Here is a 17,835-nt window from a genome sequence, read left to right as displayed (position 1 = left end):
CCCACCCCCCCCCCCCCCCACCCCCCCCCCCCCCCACCCCCCCCCCCCCCCACCCCCCCCCCCCCCCACCCCCCCCCCCCCCCACCCCCCCCCCCCCCCACCCCCCCCCCCCCCCACCCCCCCCCCCCCCCACCCCCCCCCCCCCCCACCCCCCCCCCCCCCCACCCCCCCCCCCCCCCACCCCCCCCCCCCCCCACCCCCCCCCCCCCCCACCCCCCCCCCCCCCCACCCCCCCCCCCCCCCACCCCCCCCCCCCCCCACCCCCCCCCCCCCCCACCCCCCCCCCCCCCCACCCCCCCCCCCCCCCACCCCCCCCCCCCCCCACCCCCCCCCCCCCCCACCCCCCCCCCCCCCCACCCCCCCCCCCCCCCACCCCCCCCCCCCCCCACCCCCCCCCCCCCCCACCCCCCCCCCCCCCCACCCCCCCCCCCCCCCACCCCCCCCCCCCCCCACCCCCCCCCCCCCCCACCCCCCCCCCCCCCCACCCCCCCCCCCCCCCACCCCCCCCCCCCCCCACCCCCCCCCCCCCCCACCCCCCCCCCCCCCCACCCCCCCCCCCCCCCACCCCCCCCCCCCCCCACCCCCCCCCCCCCCCACCCCCCCCCCCCCCCACCCCCCCCCCCCCCCACCCCCCCCCCCCCCCACCCCCCCCCCCCCCCACCCCCCCCCCCCCCCACCCCCCCCCCCCCCCACCCCCCCCCCCCCCCACCCCCCCCCCCCCCCACCCCCCCCCCCCCCCACCCCCCCCCCCCCCCACCCCCCCCCCCCCCCACCCCCCCCCCCCCCCACCCCCCCCCCCCCCCACCCCCCCCCCCCCCCACCCCCCCCCCCCCCCACCCCCCCCCCCCCCCACCCCCCCCCCCCCCCACCCCCCCCCCCCCCCACCCCCCCCCCCCCCCACCCCCCCCCCCCCCCACCCCCCCCCCCCCCCACCCCCCCCCCCCCCCACCCCCCCCCCCCCCCACCCCCCCCCCCCCCCACCCCCCCCCCCCCCCACCCCCCCCCCCCCCCACCCCCCCCCCCCCCCACCCCCCCCCCCCCCCACCCCCCCCCCCCCCCACCCCCCCCCCCCCCCACCCCCCCCCCCCCCCACCCCCCCCCCCCCCCACCCCCCCCCCCCCCCACCCCCCCCCCCCCCCACCCCCCCCCCCCCCCACCCCCCCCCCCCCCCACCCCCCCCCCCCCCCACCCCCCCCCCCCCCCACCCCCCCCCCCCCCCACCCCCCCCCCCCCCCACCCCCCCCCCCCCCCACCCCCCCCCCCCCCCACCCCCCCCCCCCCCCACCCCCCCCCCCCCCCACCCCCCCCCCCCCCCACCCCCCCCCCCCCCCACCCCCCCCCCCCCCCACCCCCCCCCCCCCCCACCCCCCCCCCCCCCCACCCCCCCCCCCCCCCACCCCCCCCCCCCCCCACCCCCCCCCCCCCCCACCCCCCCCCCCCCCCACCCCCCCCCCCCCCCACCCCCCCCCCCCCCCACCCCCCCCCCCCCCCACCCCCCCCCCCCCCCACCCCCCCCCCCCCCCACCCCCCCCCCCCCCCACCCCCCCCCCCCCCCACCCCCCCCCCCCCCCACCCCCCCCCCCCCCCACCCCCCCCCCCCCCCACCCCCCCCCCCCCCCACCCCCCCCCCCCCCCACCCCCCCCCCCCCCCACCCCCCCCCCCCCCCACCCCCCCCCCCCCCCACCCCCCCCCCCCCCCACCCCCCCCCCCCCCCACCCCCCCCCCCCCCCACCCCCCCCCCCCCCCACCCCCCCCCCCCCCCACCCCCCCCCCCCCCCACCCCCCCCCCCCCCCACCCCCCCCCCCCCCCACCCCCCCCCCCCCCCACCCCCCCCCCCCCCCACCCCCCCCCCCCCCCACCCCCCCCCCCCCCCACCCCCCCCCCCCCCCACCCCCCCCCCCCCCCACCCCCCCCCCCCCCCACCCCCCCCCCCCCCCACCCCCCCCCCCCCCCACCCCCCCCCCCCCCCACCCCCCCCCCCCCCCACCCCCCCCCCCCCCCACCCCCCCCCCCCCCCACCCCCCCCCCCCCCCACCCCCCCCCCCCCCCACCCCCCCCCCCCCCCACCCCCCCCCCCCCCCACCCCCCCCCCCCCCCACCCCCCCCCCCCCCCACCCCCCCCCCCCCCCACCCCCCCCCCCCCCCACCCCCCCCCCCCCCCACCCCCCCCCCCCCCCACCCCCCCCCCCCCCCACCCCCCCCCCCCCCCACCCCCCCCCCCCCCCACCCCCCCCCCCCCCCACCCCCCCCCCCCCCCACCCCCCCCCCCCCCCACCCCCCCCCCCCCCCACCCCCCCCCCCCCCCACCCCCCCCCCCCCCCACCCCCCCCCCCCCCCACCCCCCCCCCCCCCCACCCCCCCCCCCCCCCACCCCCCCCCCCCCCCACCCCCCCCCCCCCCCACCCCCCCCCCCCCCCACCCCCCCCCCCCCCCACCCCCCCCCCCCCCCACCCCCCCCCCCCCCCACCCCCCCCCCCCCCCACCCCCCCCCCCCCCCACCCCCCCCCCCCCCCACCCCCCCCCCCCCCCACCCCCCCCCCCCCCCACCCCCCCCCCCCCCCACCCCCCCCCCCCCCCACCCCCCCCCCCCCCCACCCCCCCCCCCCCCCACCCCCCCCCCCCCCCACCCCCCCCCCCCCCCACCCCCCCCCCCCCCCACCCCCCCCCCCCCCCACCCCCCCCCCCCCCCACCCCCCCCCCCCCCCACCCCCCCCCCCCCCCACCCCCCCCCCCCCCCACCCCCCCCCCCCCCCACCCCCCCCCCCCCCCACCCCCCCCCCCCCCCACCCCCCCCCCCCCCCACCCCCCCCCCCCCCCACCCCCCCCCCCCCCCACCCCCCCCCCCCCCCACCCCCCCCCCCCCCCACCCCCCCCCCCCCCCACCCCCCCCCCCCCCCACCCCCCCCCCCCCCCACCCCCCCCCCCCCCCACCCCCCCCCCCCCCCACCCCCCCCCCCCCCCACCCCCCCCCCCCCCCACCCCCCCCCCCCCCCACCCCCCCCCCCCCCCACCCCCCCCCCCCCCCACCCCCCCCCCCCCCCACCCCCCCCCCCCCCCACCCCCCCCCCCCCCCACCCCCCCCCCCCCCCACCCCCCCCCCCCCCCACCCCCCCCCCCCCCCACCCCCCCCCCCCCCCACCCCCCCCCCCCCCCACCCCCCCCCCCCCCCACCCCCCCCCCCCCCCACCCCCCCCCCCCCCCACCCCCCCCCCCCCCCACCCCCCCCCCCCCCCACCCCCCCCCCCCCCCACCCCCCCCCCCCCCCACCCCCCCCCCCCCCCACCCCCCCCCCCCCCCACCCCCCCCCCCCCCCACCCCCCCCCCCCCCCACCCCCCCCCCCCCCCACCCCCCCCCCCCCCCACCCCCCCCCCCCCCCACCCCCCCCCCCCCCCACCCCCCCCCCCCCCCACCCCCCCCCCCCCCCACCCCCCCCCCCCCCCACCCCCCCCCCCCCCCACCCCCCCCCCCCCCCACCCCCCCCCCCCCCCACCCCCCCCCCCCCCCACCCCCCCCCCCCCCCACCCCCCCCCCCCCCCACCCCCCCCCCCCCCCACCCCCCCCCCCCCCCACCCCCCCCCCCCCCCACCCCCCCCCCCCCCCACCCCCCCCCCCCCCCACCCCCCCCCCCCCCCACCCCCCCCCCCCCCCACCCCCCCCCCCCCCCACCCCCCCCCCCCCCCACCCCCCCCCCCCCCCACCCCCCCCCCCCCCCACCCCCCCCCCCCCCCACCCCCCCCCCCCCCCACCCCCCCCCCCCCCCACCCCCCCCCCCCCCCACCCCCCCCCCCCCCCACCCCCCCCCCCCCCCACCCCCCCCCCCCCCCACCCCCCCCCCCCCCCACCCCCCCCCCCCCCCACCCCCCCCCCCCCCCACCCCCCCCCCCCCCCACCCCCCCCCCCCCCCACCCCCCCCCCCCCCCACCCCCCCCCCCCCCCACCCCCCCCCCCCCCCACCCCCCCCCCCCCCCACCCCCCCCCCCCCCCACCCCCCCCCCCCCCCACCCCCCCCCCCCCCCACCCCCCCCCCCCCCCACCCCCCCCCCCCCCCACCCCCCCCCCCCCCCACCCCCCCCCCCCCCCACCCCCCCCCCCCCCCACCCCCCCCCCCCCCCACCCCCCCCCCCCCCCACCCCCCCCCCCCCCCACCCCCCCCCCCCCCCACCCCCCCCCCCCCCCACCCCCCCCCCCCCCCACCCCCCCCCCCCCCCACCCCCCCCCCCCCCCACCCCCCCCCCCCCCCACCCCCCCCCCCCCCCACCCCCCCCCCCCCCCACCCCCCCCCCCCCCCACCCCCCCCCCCCCCCACCCCCCCCCCCCCCCACCCCCCCCCCCCCCCACCCCCCCCCCCCCCCACCCCCCCCCCCCCCCACCCCCCCCCCCCCCCACCCCCCCCCCCCCCCACCCCCCCCCCCCCCCACCCCCCCCCCCCCCCACCCCCCCCCCCCCCCACCCCCCCCCCCCCCCACCCCCCCCCCCCCCCACCCCCCCCCCCCCCCACCCCCCCCCCCCCCCACCCCCCCCCCCCCCCACCCCCCCCCCCCCCCACCCCCCCCCCCCCCCACCCCCCCCCCCCCCCACCCCCCCCCCCCCCCACCCCCCCCCCCCCCCACCCCCCCCCCCCCCCACCCCCCCCCCCCCCCACCCCCCCCCCCCCCCACCCCCCCCCCCCCCCACCCCCCCCCCCCCCCACCCCCCCCCCCCCCCACCCCCCCCCCCCCCCACCCCCCCCCCCCCCCACCCCCCCCCCCCCCCACCCCCCCCCCCCCCCACCCCCCCCCCCCCCCACCCCCCCCCCCCCCCACCCCCCCCCCCCCCCACCCCCCCCCCCCCCCACCCCCCCCCCCCCCCACCCCCCCCCCCCCCCACCCCCCCCCCCCCCCACCCCCCCCCCCCCCCACCCCCCCCCCCCCCCACCCCCCCCCCCCCCCACCCCCCCCCCCCCCCACCCCCCCCCCCCCCCACCCCCCCCCCCCCCCACCCCCCCCCCCCCCCACCCCCCCCCCCCCCCACCCCCCCCCCCCCCCACCCCCCCCCCCCCCCACCCCCCCCCCCCCCCACCCCCCCCCCCCCCCACCCCCCCCCCCCCCCACCCCCCCCCCCCCCCACCCCCCCCCCCCCCCACCCCCCCCCCCCCCCACCCCCCCCCCCCCCCACCCCCCCCCCCCCCCACCCCCCCCCCCCCCCACCCCCCCCCCCCCCCACCCCCCCCCCCCCCCACCCCCCCCCCCCCCCACCCCCCCCCCCCCCCACCCCCCCCCCCCCCCACCCCCCCCCCCCCCCACCCCCCCCCCCCCCCACCCCCCCCCCCCCCCACCCCCCCCCCCCCCCACCCCCCCCCCCCCCCACCCCCCCCCCCCCCCACCCCCCCCCCCCCCCACCCCCCCCCCCCCCCACCCCCCCCCCCCCCCACCCCCCCCCCCCCCCACCCCCCCCCCCCCCCACCCCCCCCCCCCCCCACCCCCCCCCCCCCCCACCCCCCCCCCCCCCCACCCCCCCCCCCCCCCACCCCCCCCCCCCCCCACCCCCCCCCCCCCCCACCCCCCCCCCCCCCCACCCCCCCCCCCCCCCACCCCCCCCCCCCCCCACCCCCCCCCCCCCCCACCCCCCCCCCCCCCCACCCCCCCCCCCCCCCACCCCCCCCCCCCCCCACCCCCCCCCCCCCCCACCCCCCCCCCCCCCCACCCCCCCCCCCCCCCACCCCCCCCCCCCCCCACCCCCCCCCCCCCCCACCCCCCCCCCCCCCCACCCCCCCCCCCCCCCACCCCCCCCCCCCCCCACCCCCCCCCCCCCCCACCCCCCCCCCCCCCCACCCCCCCCCCCCCCCACCCCCCCCCCCCCCCACCCCCCCCCCCCCCCACCCCCCCCCCCCCCCACCCCCCCCCCCCCCCACCCCCCCCCCCCCCCACCCCCCCCCCCCCCCACCCCCCCCCCCCCCCACCCCCCCCCCCCCCCACCCCCCCCCCCCCCCACCCCCCCCCCCCCCCACCCCCCCCCCCCCCCACCCCCCCCCCCCCCCACCCCCCCCCCCCCCCACCCCCCCCCCCCCCCACCCCCCCCCCCCCCCACCCCCCCCCCCCCCCACCCCCCCCCCCCCCCACCCCCCCCCCCCCCCACCCCCCCCCCCCCCCACCCCCCCCCCCCCCCACCCCCCCCCCCCCCCACCCCCCCCCCCCCCCACCCCCCCCCCCCCCCACCCCCCCCCCCCCCCACCCCCCCCCCCCCCCACCCCCCCCCCCCCCCACCCCCCCCCCCCCCCACCCCCCCCCCCCCCCACCCCCCCCCCCCCCCACCCCCCCCCCCCCCCACCCCCCCCCCCCCCCACCCCCCCCCCCCCCCACCCCCCCCCCCCCCCACCCCCCCCCCCCCCCACCCCCCCCCCCCCCCACCCCCCCCCCCCCCCACCCCCCCCCCCCCCCACCCCCCCCCCCCCCCACCCCCCCCCCCCCCCACCCCCCCCCCCCCCCACCCCCCCCCCCCCCCACCCCCCCCCCCCCCCACCCCCCCCCCCCCCCACCCCCCCCCCCCCCCACCCCCCCCCCCCCCCACCCCCCCCCCCCCCCACCCCCCCCCCCCCCCACCCCCCCCCCCCCCCACCCCCCCCCCCCCCCACCCCCCCCCCCCCCCACCCCCCCCCCCCCCCACCCCCCCCCCCCCCCACCCCCCCCCCCCCCCACCCCCCCCCCCCCCCACCCCCCCCCCCCCCCACCCCCCCCCCCCCCCACCCCCCCCCCCCCCCACCCCCCCCCCCCCCCACCCCCCCCCCCCCCCACCCCCCCCCCCCCCCACCCCCCCCCCCCCCCACCCCCCCCCCCCCCCACCCCCCCCCCCCCCCACCCCCCCCCCCCCCCACCCCCCCCCCCCCCCACCCCCCCCCCCCCCCACCCCCCCCCCCCCCCACCCCCCCCCCCCCCCACCCCCCCCCCCCCCCACCCCCCCCCCCCCCCACCCCCCCCCCCCCCCACCCCCCCCCCCCCCCACCCCCCCCCCCCCCCACCCCCCCCCCCCCCCACCCCCCCCCCCCCCCACCCCCCCCCCCCCCCACCCCCCCCCCCCCCCACCCCCCCCCCCCCCCACCCCCCCCCCCCCCCACCCCCCCCCCCCCCCACCCCCCCCCCCCCCCACCCCCCCCCCCCCCCACCCCCCCCCCCCCCCACCCCCCCCCCCCCCCACCCCCCCCCCCCCCCACCCCCCCCCCCCCCCACCCCCCCCCCCCCCCACCCCCCCCCCCCCCCACCCCCCCCCCCCCCCACCCCCCCCCCCCCCCACCCCCCCCCCCCCCCACCCCCCCCCCCCCCCACCCCCCCCCCCCCCCACCCCCCCCCCCCCCCACCCCCCCCCCCCCCCACCCCCCCCCCCCCCCACCCCCCCCCCCCCCCACCCCCCCCCCCCCCCACCCCCCCCCCCCCCCACCCCCCCCCCCCCCCACCCCCCCCCCCCCCCACCCCCCCCCCCCCCCACCCCCCCCCCCCCCCACCCCCCCCCCCCCCCACCCCCCCCCCCCCCCACCCCCCCCCCCCCCCACCCCCCCCCCCCCCCACCCCCCCCCCCCCCCACCCCCCCCCCCCCCCACCCCCCCCCCCCCCCACCCCCCCCCCCCCCCACCCCCCCCCCCCCCCACCCCCCCCCCCCCCCACCCCCCCCCCCCCCCACCCCCCCCCCCCCCCACCCCCCCCCCCCCCCACCCCCCCCCCCCCCCACCCCCCCCCCCCCCCACCCCCCCCCCCCCCCACCCCCCCCCCCCCCCACCCCCCCCCCCCCCCACCCCCCCCCCCCCCCACCCCCCCCCCCCCCCACCCCCCCCCCCCCCCACCCCCCCCCCCCCCCACCCCCCCCCCCCCCCACCCCCCCCCCCCCCCACCCCCCCCCCCCCCCACCCCCCCCCCCCCCCACCCCCCCCCCCCCCCACCCCCCCCCCCCCCCACCCCCCCCCCCCCCCACCCCCCCCCCCCCCCACCCCCCCCCCCCCCCACCCCCCCCCCCCCCCACCCCCCCCCCCCCCCACCCCCCCCCCCCCCCACCCCCCCCCCCCCCCACCCCCCCCCCCCCCCACCCCCCCCCCCCCCCACCCCCCCCCCCCCCCACCCCCCCCCCCCCCCACCCCCCCCCCCCCCCACCCCCCCCCCCCCCCACCCCCCCCCCCCCCCACCCCCCCCCCCCCCCACCCCCCCCCCCCCCCACCCCCCCCCCCCCCCACCCCCCCCCCCCCCCACCCCCCCCCCCCCCCACCCCCCCCCCCCCCCACCCCCCCCCCCCCCCACCCCCCCCCCCCCCCACCCCCCCCCCCCCCCACCCCCCCCCCCCCCCACCCCCCCCCCCCCCCACCCCCCCCCCCCCCCACCCCCCCCCCCCCCCACCCCCCCCCCCCCCCACCCCCCCCCCCCCCCACCCCCCCCCCCCCCCACCCCCCCCCCCCCCCACCCCCCCCCCCCCCCACCCCCCCCCCCCCCCACCCCCCCCCCCCCCCACCCCCCCCCCCCCCCACCCCCCCCCCCCCCCACCCCCCCCCCCCCCCACCCCCCCCCCCCCCCACCCCCCCCCCCCCCCACCCCCCCCCCCCCCCACCCCCCCCCCCCCCCACCCCCCCCCCCCCCCACCCCCCCCCCCCCCCACCCCCCCCCCCCCCCACCCCCCCCCCCCCCCACCCCCCCCCCCCCCCACCCCCCCCCCCCCCCACCCCCCCCCCCCCCCACCCCCCCCCCCCCCCACCCCCCCCCCCCCCCACCCCCCCCCCCCCCCACCCCCCCCCCCCCCCACCCCCCCCCCCCCCCACCCCCCCCCCCCCCCACCCCCCCCCCCCCCCACCCCCCCCCCCCCCCACCCCCCCCCCCCCCCACCCCCCCCCCCCCCCACCCCCCCCCCCCCCCACCCCCCCCCCCCCCCACCCCCCCCCCCCCCCACCCCCCCCCCCCCCCACCCCCCCCCCCCCCCACCCCCCCCCCCCCCCACCCCCCCCCCCCCCCACCCCCCCCCCCCCCCACCCCCCCCCCCCCCCACCCCCCCCCCCCCCCACCCCCCCCCCCCCCCACCCCCCCCCCCCCCCACCCCCCCCCCCCCCCACCCCCCCCCCCCCCCACCCCCCCCCCCCCCCACCCCCCCCCCCCCCCACCCCCCCCCCCCCCCACCCCCCCCCCCCCCCACCCCCCCCCCCCCCCACCCCCCCCCCCCCCCACCCCCCCCCCCCCCCACCCCCCCCCCCCCCCACCCCCCCCCCCCCCCACCCCCCCCCCCCCCCACCCCCCCCCCCCCCCACCCCCCCCCCCCCCCACCCCCCCCCCCCCCCACCCCCCCCCCCCCCCACCCCCCCCCCCCCCCACCCCCCCCCCCCCCCACCCCCCCCCCCCCCCACCCCCCCCCCCCCCCACCCCCCCCCCCCCCCACCCCCCCCCCCCCCCACCCCCCCCCCCCCCCACCCCCCCCCCCCCCCACCCCCCCCCCCCCCCACCCCCCCCCCCCCCCACCCCCCCCCCCCCCCACCCCCCCCCCCCCCCACCCCCCCCCCCCCCCACCCCCCCCCCCCCCCACCCCCCCCCCCCCCCACCCCCCCCCCCCCCCACCCCCCCCCCCCCCCACCCCCCCCCCCCCCCACCCCCCCCCCCCCCCACCCCCCCCCCCCCCCACCCCCCCCCCCCCCCACCCCCCCCCCCCCCCACCCCCCCCCCCCCCCACCCCCCCCCCCCCCCACCCCCCCCCCCCCCCACCCCCCCCCCCCCCCACCCCCCCCCCCCCCCACCCCCCCCCCCCCCCACCCCCCCCCCCCCCCACCCCCCCCCCCCCCCACCCCCCCCCCCCCCCACCCCCCCCCCCCCCCACCCCCCCCCCCCCCCACCCCCCCCCCCCCCCACCCCCCCCCCCCCCCACCCCCCCCCCCCCCCACCCCCCCCCCCCCCCACCCCCCCCCCCCCCCACCCCCCCCCCCCCCCACCCCCCCCCCCCCCCACCCCCCCCCCCCCCCACCCCCCCCCCCCCCCACCCCCCCCCCCCCCCACCCCCCCCCCCCCCCACCCCCCCCCCCCCCCACCCCCCCCCCCCCCCACCCCCCCCCCCCCCCACCCCCCCCCCCCCCCACCCCCCCCCCCCCCCACCCCCCCCCCCCCCCACCCCCCCCCCCCCCCACCCCCCCCCCCCCCCACCCCCCCCCCCCCCCACCCCCCCCCCCCCCCACCCCCCCCCCCCCCCACCCCCCCCCCCCCCCACCCCCCCCCCCCCCCACCCCCCCCCCCCCCCACCCCCCCCCCCCCCCACCCCCCCCCCCCCCCACCCCCCCCCCCCCCCACCCCCCCCCCCCCCCACCCCCCCCCCCCCCCACCCCCCCCCCCCCCCACCCCCCCCCCCCCCCACCCCCCCCCCCCCCCACCCCCCCCCCCCCCCACCCCCCCCCCCCCCCACCCCCCCCCCCCCCCACCCCCCCCCCCCCCCACCCCCCCCCCCCCCCACCCCCCCCCCCCCCCACCCCCCCCCCCCCCCACCCCCCCCCCCCCCCACCCCCCCCCCCCCCCACCCCCCCCCCCCCCCACCCCCCCCCCCCCCCACCCCCCCCCCCCCCCACCCCCCCCCCCCCCCACCCCCCCCCCCCCCCACCCCCCCCCCCCCCCACCCCCCCCCCCCCCCACCCCCCCCCCCCCCCACCCCCCCCCCCCCCCACCCCCCCCCCCCCCCACCCCCCCCCCCCCCCACCCCCCCCCCCCCCCACCCCCCCCCCCCCCCACCCCCCCCCCCCCCCACCCCCCCCCCCCCCCACCCCCCCCCCCCCCCACCCCCCCCCCCCCCCACCCCCCCCCCCCCCCACCCCCCCCCCCCCCCACCCCCCCCCCCCCCCACCCCCCCCCCCCCCCACCCCCCCCCCCCCCCACCCCCCCCCCCCCCCACCCCCCCCCCCCCCCACCCCCCCCCCCCCCCACCCCCCCCCCCCCCCACCCCCCCCCCCCCCCACCCCCCCCCCCCCCCACCCCCCCCCCCCCCCACCCCCCCCCCCCCCCACCCCCCCCCCCCCCCACCCCCCCCCCCCCCCACCCCCCCCCCCCCCCACCCCCCCCCCCCCCCACCCCCCCCCCCCCCCACCCCCCCCCCCCCCCACCCCCCCCCCCCCCCACCCCCCCCCCCCCCCACCCCCCCCCCCCCCCACCCCCCCCCCCCCCCACCCCCCCCCCCCCCCACCCCCCCCCCCCCCCACCCCCCCCCCCCCCCACCCCCCCCCCCCCCCACCCCCCCCCCCCCCCACCCCCCCCCCCCCCCACCCCCCCCCCCCCCCACCCCCCCCCCCCCCCACCCCCCCCCCCCCCCACCCCCCCCCCCCCCCACCCCCCCCCCCCCCCACCCCCCCCCCCCCCCACCCCCCCCCCCCCCCACCCCCCCCCCCCCCCACCCCCCCCCCCCCCCACCCCCCCCCCCCCCCACCCCCCCCCCCCCCCACCCCCCCCCCCCCCCACCCCCCCCCCCCCCCACCCCCCCCCCCCCCCACCCCCCCCCCCCCCCACCCCCCCCCCCCCCCACCCCCCCCCCCCCCCACCCCCCCCCCCCCCCACCCCCCCCCCCCCCCACCCCCCCCCCCCCCCACCCCCCCCCCCCCCCACCCCCCCCCCCCCCCACCCCCCCCCCCCCCCACCCCCCCCCCCCCCCACCCCCCCCCCCCCCCACCCCCCCCCCCCCCCACCCCCCCCCCCCCCCACCCCCCCCCCCCCCCACCCCCCCCCCCCCCCACCCCCCCCCCCCCCCACCCCCCCCCCCCCCCACCCCCCCCCCCCCCCACCCCCCCCCCCCCCCACCCCCCCCCCCCCCCACCCCCCCCCCCCCCCACCCCCCCCCCCCCCCACCCCCCCCCCCCCCCACCCCCCCCCCCCCCCACCCCCCCCCCCCCCCACCCCCCCCCCCCCCCACCCCCCCCCCCCCCCACCCCCCCCCCCCCCCACCCCCCCCCCCCCCCACCCCCCCCCCCCCCCACCCCCCCCCCCCCCCACCCCCCCCCCCCCCCACCCCCCCCCCCCCCCACCCCCCCCCCCCCCCACCCCCCCCCCCCCCCACCCCCCCCCCCCCCCACCCCCCCCCCCCCCCACCCCCCCCCCCCCCCACCCCCCCCCCCCCCCACCCCCCCCCCCCCCCACCCCCCCCCCCCCCCACCCCCCCCCCCCCCCACCCCCCCCCCCCCCCACCCCCCCCCCCCCCCACCCCCCCCCCCCCCCACCCCCCCCCCCCCCCACCCCCCCCCCCCCCCACCCCCCCCCCCCCCCACCCCCCCCCCCCCCCACCCCCCCCCCCCCCCACCCCCCCCCCCCCCCACCCCCCCCCCCCCCCACCCCCCCCCCCCCCCACCCCCCCCCCCCCCCACCCCCCCCCCCCCCCACCCCCCCCCCCCCCCACCCCCCCCCCCCCCCACCCCCCCCCCCCCCCACCCCCCCCCCCCCCCACCCCCCCCCCCCCCCACCCCCCCCCCCCCCCACCCCCCCCCCCCCCCACCCCCCCCCCCCCCCACCCCCCCCCCCCCCCACCCCCCCCCCCCCCCACCCCCCCCCCCCCCCACCCCCCCCCCCCCCCACCCCCCCCCCCCCCCACCCCCCCCCCCCCCCACCCCCCCCCCCCCCCACCCCCCCCCCCCCCCACCCCCCCCCCCCCCCACCCCCCCCCCCCCCCACCCCCCCCCCCCCCCACCCCCCCCCCCCCCCACCCCCCCCCCCCCCCACCCCCCCCCCCCCCCACCCCCCCCCCCCCCCACCCCCCCCCCCCCCCACCCCCCCCCCCCCCCACCCCCCCCCCCCCCCACCCCCCCCCCCCCCCACCCCCCCCCCCCCCCACCCCCCCCCCCCCCCACCCCCCCCCCCCCCCACCCCCCCCCCCCCCCACCCCCCCCCCCCCCCACCCCCCCCCCCCCCCACCCCCCCCCCCCCCCACCCCCCCCCCCCCCCACCCCCCCCCCCCCCCACCCCCCCCCCCCCCCACCCCCCCCCCCCCCCACCCCCCCCCCCCCCCACCCCCCCCCCCCCCCACCCCCCCCCCCCCCCACCCCCCCCCCCCCCCACCCCCCCCCCCCCCCACCCCCCCCCCCCCCCACCCCCCCCCCCCCCCACCCCCCCCCCCCCCCACCCCCCCCCCCCCCCACCCCCCCCCCCCCCCACCCCCCCCCCCCCCCACCCCCCCCCCCCCCCACCCCCCCCCCCCCCCACCCCCCCCCCCCCCCACCCCCCCCCCCCCCCACCCCCCCCCCCCCCCACCCCCCCCCCCCCCCACCCCCCCCCCCCCCCACCCCCCCCCCCCCCCACCCCCCCCCCCCCCCACCCCCCCCCCCCCCCACCCCCCCCCCCCCCCACCCCCCCCCCCCCCCACCCCCCCCCCCCCCCACCCCCCCCCCCCCCCACCCCCCCCCCCCCCCACCCCCCCCCCCCCCCACCCCCCCCCCCCCCCACCCCCCCCCCCCCCCACCCCCCCCCCCCCCCACCCCCCCCCCCCCCCACCCCCCCCCCCCCCCACCCCCCCCCCCCCCCACCCCCCCCCCCCCCCACCCCCCCCCCCCCCCACCCCCCCCCCCCCCCACCCCCCCCCCCCCCCACCCCCCCCCCCCCCCACCCCCCCCCCCCCCCACCCCCCCCCCCCCCCACCCCCCCCCCCCCCCACCCCCCCCCCCCCCCACCCCCCCCCCCCCCCACCCCCCCCCCCCCCCACCCCCCCCCCCCCCCACCCCCCCCCCCCCCCACCCCCCCCCCCCCCCACCCCCCCCCCCCCCCACCCCCCCCCCCCCCCACCCCCCCCCCCCCCCACCCCCCCCCCCCCCCACCCCCCCCCCCCCCCACCCCCCCCCCCCCCCACCCCCCCCCCCCCCCACCCCCCCCCCCCCCCACCCCCCCCCCCCCCCACCCCCCCCCCCCCCCACCCCCCCCCCCCCCCACCCCCCCCCCCCCCCACCCCCCCCCCCCCCCACCCCCCCCCAGAGGTCGACTCGGGACATATGGGGTAATGCGGTCCCGAAGGTACGAGGGTCCCAGGCCGCGTAAGGCCTTAAAGGTCAACACCAACACCTTGAAGATGATTCGGAACTCCACTGGGAGCCAATGCAGCTGGTGCAACACAGGCTGGATATGATCCCAGATGGCACTGCCTGTGAGCAGACGTGCAGCTGCATTTTGGACCAGTTTTAGCTTCCGAATCAGACGCAAGGGAAGGCCCGCGTAGAGCGAGTTACAATAGTCTAGCCTGGAGGTGACCGTTGCATGGATCACAGTGGCTAGGTCAGCGTTGGAGAGGAAGGGAGCCAGCCGTCGGGCCTGTCGAAGATGGAAAAAACGCGAACTTGGGTTGCCAGGCGGGTCACTTTGGTCCCCATTGAAAGAGATCAATCCAGGTGGACCCCCAGGCTGCGGACGGAGGAGGTCGGCGCCAACGTGACCCCCTCCCACACCGGGTGGCTGGAATTCCCCAATCTCTCCCCCCCGGCCAAGCCAGACGACCTCCGGCTGCGATGGATTAAGTTTTACCCTGTTCTGTTGTAACCAACCAGCCGACCGCCTCCAAACAATGCTGTAGAGCTGCAGGGGCGGTGACAGCTCCCGCTTCCATCGACAGAATGAGCTGAGTGTCATCAGCATACTGGATGGCAGACCAGCCCAAAGCTCCGCATCAACCGAGCAAGGGGTCGCATATAAATGGATAACAGTGGGGACAACAACGCCCCCTGAGGCACAACACCACAATGAAGCTGGCACCTTCAGGAAGCTTTGTCCCCACACCACACTTGCTGACTCCGCCCCCTGAGGAAACGAGACAATCCATTGAAGGACAGCGCCCTGTTCCTCGAAAGCGGCCAGGCTGTGGGCCAAAAGGTCGCGGGTCGACCACATCAAACGCCGCAGTGAGATCTAACAACACCAGTAGCGCCGATCCGGGCCGGCTTCAAGTTGCATACGGAGCTGCATCTGTGACAGCTTAATGAACCGCTCTCCGCCCCATGCCCAGCACGGAAGCCGGATTCGAAGGGGTCGAAAGCTGATGTTTCATCCAGGAAACCCTGAAGTTGCTCCAACACCACTTTCTCAATTACCTTCCCCAGAAACTAAAGCATCCGGTGACGGGGCGGTAATTGGCCAGATCTTCAGGATCTAACGATGGTCTTTTCAAGAGTGGGCTGACCACTGCCTCCTTCAACTCCATCTGGAAAGACTCCTTGCTCAAGAGAGTCATTGATGATCTTCAACAGGTAAGTCGTAGCTCCTCCCCGCAAGTTTTAATTAGCCAGGAAGGGCACGGATCCAGAGGACAGGTAGTAATCTACCAGCAGCCAACATCCTGTCAACAGCAGCTTCGGAGAGCAGGGAAAATCCGGGGCCAAACAAGGGCCAGAAGATGCAAGGGAGCCTCCAGTTCACCAATTGTAGTTAAGGTGGTTGGTGGAAGGTCCTGGCGGAGCTTTATCGACTTTGTCTGGCAAAAGTCTCATAAATGCCTTCACAGCTACCAGCCAATTCACGCATTTGTAGAACCCTCTGATAAAGAGGTCAAAGATCGAATTATCCGAAACAATTCGAGCCGGGCGCAGAGCCAGCAGATGCGAGAGAGGAAGAGAAGAAAGCCCTCTTCGCCTCCTTCGCCGCCATCTCATAGGCTTCTCATAAACGCCCCTATAGGATGTACGCGTTGCTTGGCCACGAAGCTTTCCTCCACACTCGCTCTAGACGCCTGAGCACCGTTTTCATCTGGCTTAGCCCCTCTGTATACCATGGAGCCTCGCCGTGAACGGGGAAGCAGAGGACTGAGCAACAGTCTCGATGGCATCAGAGAGGCGGGAATTCCAATCCTCCACTTGCTCATCGAGTGTGCCGGCGGGTTCAGGGTCCCGCAGAGCATTCAGGAAACCAATTGGATCCATAAGTCTCTGTGGGCGGGCATAAATCGGCCCGTCGCCTAGACAGGGGCGGCGCAGCATGTCAAGCCGCAGCTTCAGGGCATAGTGGTCGGACCATGGCACTCTATCAATAGAGGATACAACCAGATTAACCCCCGACCCAAAGACCAAATCCAGCGTGTGCCCGGCCTCATGGGTGGGGCCAGAATTTATTAAGGAGAGGCCTAGAGTCGCCATGACCACATCACTAATGAAGAGGTGCTCCGAAGGAGTGGCATGTGCAAACTCCATACCATCGTTGCACACAGAAGACTTCAACTGGCTGGCCACATCCTTCACACGGAGAATGGTTGGATCCTAAAGACTGCCAAACGACAGTGAGGATGCCCCCAAAACACTTGGAGGGTAACATTCAAGCAAGATCTGAAGATACTGAATATTGCAAGGGAAGAGGCTGTAAACATTTGCTCAAGACCGGAAATACTGGAGAGCACTTGTTGCCTGATATGCTACTTAGCATAGGAGAATTTAACTAACTGAGGCATAGCTGGGCCATACTGTGCCCGGTGCGCACTCTGTGTTTTCTGCCACCCTCCCCTCCATAGTGCCCTGCCCCTTGCCCCCCCCCTCCACTTACCTTAGTGAAACAGTGTAGGCTGGAGAAGCAGCCTGTTTCCTTCAGGCTGAAAAAGGCCTGATGGGAACTACACTTCCCATGATACCTTGGAGCTTGCAAGGTCTCCTGGGAAGTGTAGTTCCCACCAGGCCATTTTTAGCCTGAAGGGAACAGGCCGCTTCTCCAGCCTGCACTGTTTCACTAAAGTGAGTGGGGAGGGCGATGTTGGGGGGCGCTGTGGGGGGATTTTCCAGTGCAACACATCTCCCCCATTCCCTGGTAGCTCCGTCTCTGCTAACTAACAACAGCTACAGAGGGTATTTGTTCCTTAATAATACAGATGCAACTTCTGGAGAGGGGAGTTAATTCTGCAGGAGTTTTTTAAGATTTCAAATTTCTCAGCAAACTGGAGCTTCTTTTAGATTTGTAGAAAGATCTGCCTGGTCTGCTCATGGATATCATGTCTGGATTTTTAAACTTCCACAGATTTGGCCACTTGGAGAATTTGATATATTGATCATTAAAAATGTGTAAACTCACTTCTGTCTGAGATCCTGAAGAATAATTTAGATGCACAATCACATCTACTTTTCTCTCCGGCTTCATGAGTGTGGGGTAGCTGGAATCAATATAGGCTGCAGTATCTGCAAGGGACAGGTACTCTGTTGTATTCAGATTGTTCGGAAGATCATCTAGTATAGTATCTGAAAAAGAAAACATTCTAATTAGAAAATATCTGCTTTAAGAAAAAATCTGCTGCTGCTTTGAGATTATGCATATGAGATCAAGCTTTAACAAAGTACAACAACCCATGCCCAGTGTTGCCTTTTGTAGCTGCGGCTACAACAAAACATTGTACGTTAGTTCATTTATATGCAAAACAGAGGATTGTGAAAATATTATGCTGCTGCAACCAATGAGTGGTGACTATAGTGGTGGGGAAATTAGGCTTCTTGATTGTCCAGAGGTACTTCTGGGTTGTGGTGGAGACAAGGGGAAGTCTGGGATCATAAGTTGCAAACAGTGTAACAGCTAGCTGGGGAGCATCCAGTGCTGATGTGGTGAATGTATGCCTCATCTACTGTTGACCACTCTCCATGTGCTGCAGTTCAGCATCTGCAGCCCATATTGCTGCTGCTCACCAATCCACAAATATGGCTGAACAGTGCATTCCACCCCTGCATAAACTGCCAACCGCACTTGTAAATCATTGGATAGAAACTGACATATTGATTTGGGTTCACTTATGACTTGCAGTTGGTTAGGTTCTTGTTTGCCTCACCCTCATCCAAGCTGTGTTGAAAAAATTAGTTTAGCCAGTCCAACTCCTACTCACTATAGTGGTTTACATTGCTATTTATGATATGTATAGCTCATCTTACTCATTAAGACT

At 84.2% G+C, this 17,835-nt stretch overlaps 1 protein-coding gene across 1 annotated transcript in view; it reads right to left on the bottom strand.

The window, feature by feature from the left end:
- The window catches only part of LOC125426347 (cytosolic phospholipase A2 epsilon-like), a 77,355-nt gene that overhangs the window by 21,774 nt on the left and 37,746 nt on the right, over nt 1-17,835 (bottom strand). The window contains exon 17 of the mRNA XM_048484605.1: nt 16,979-17,146. Coding sequence (XP_048340562.1) covers nt 16,979-17,146 — 168 coding nt within the window. The remainder of the gene's footprint in view (nt 1-16,978; nt 17,147-17,835) is intronic.

The sequence above is a fragment of the Sphaerodactylus townsendi genome, linkage group LG02 (assembly GCF_021028975.2).
Source record: "Sphaerodactylus townsendi isolate TG3544 linkage group LG02, MPM_Stown_v2.3, whole genome shotgun sequence".
NCBI classification, from domain to species: domain Eukaryota; kingdom Metazoa; phylum Chordata; class Lepidosauria; order Squamata; family Sphaerodactylidae; genus Sphaerodactylus; species Sphaerodactylus townsendi.
This window is presented reverse-complemented; position numbering and strand designations above follow the sequence as displayed.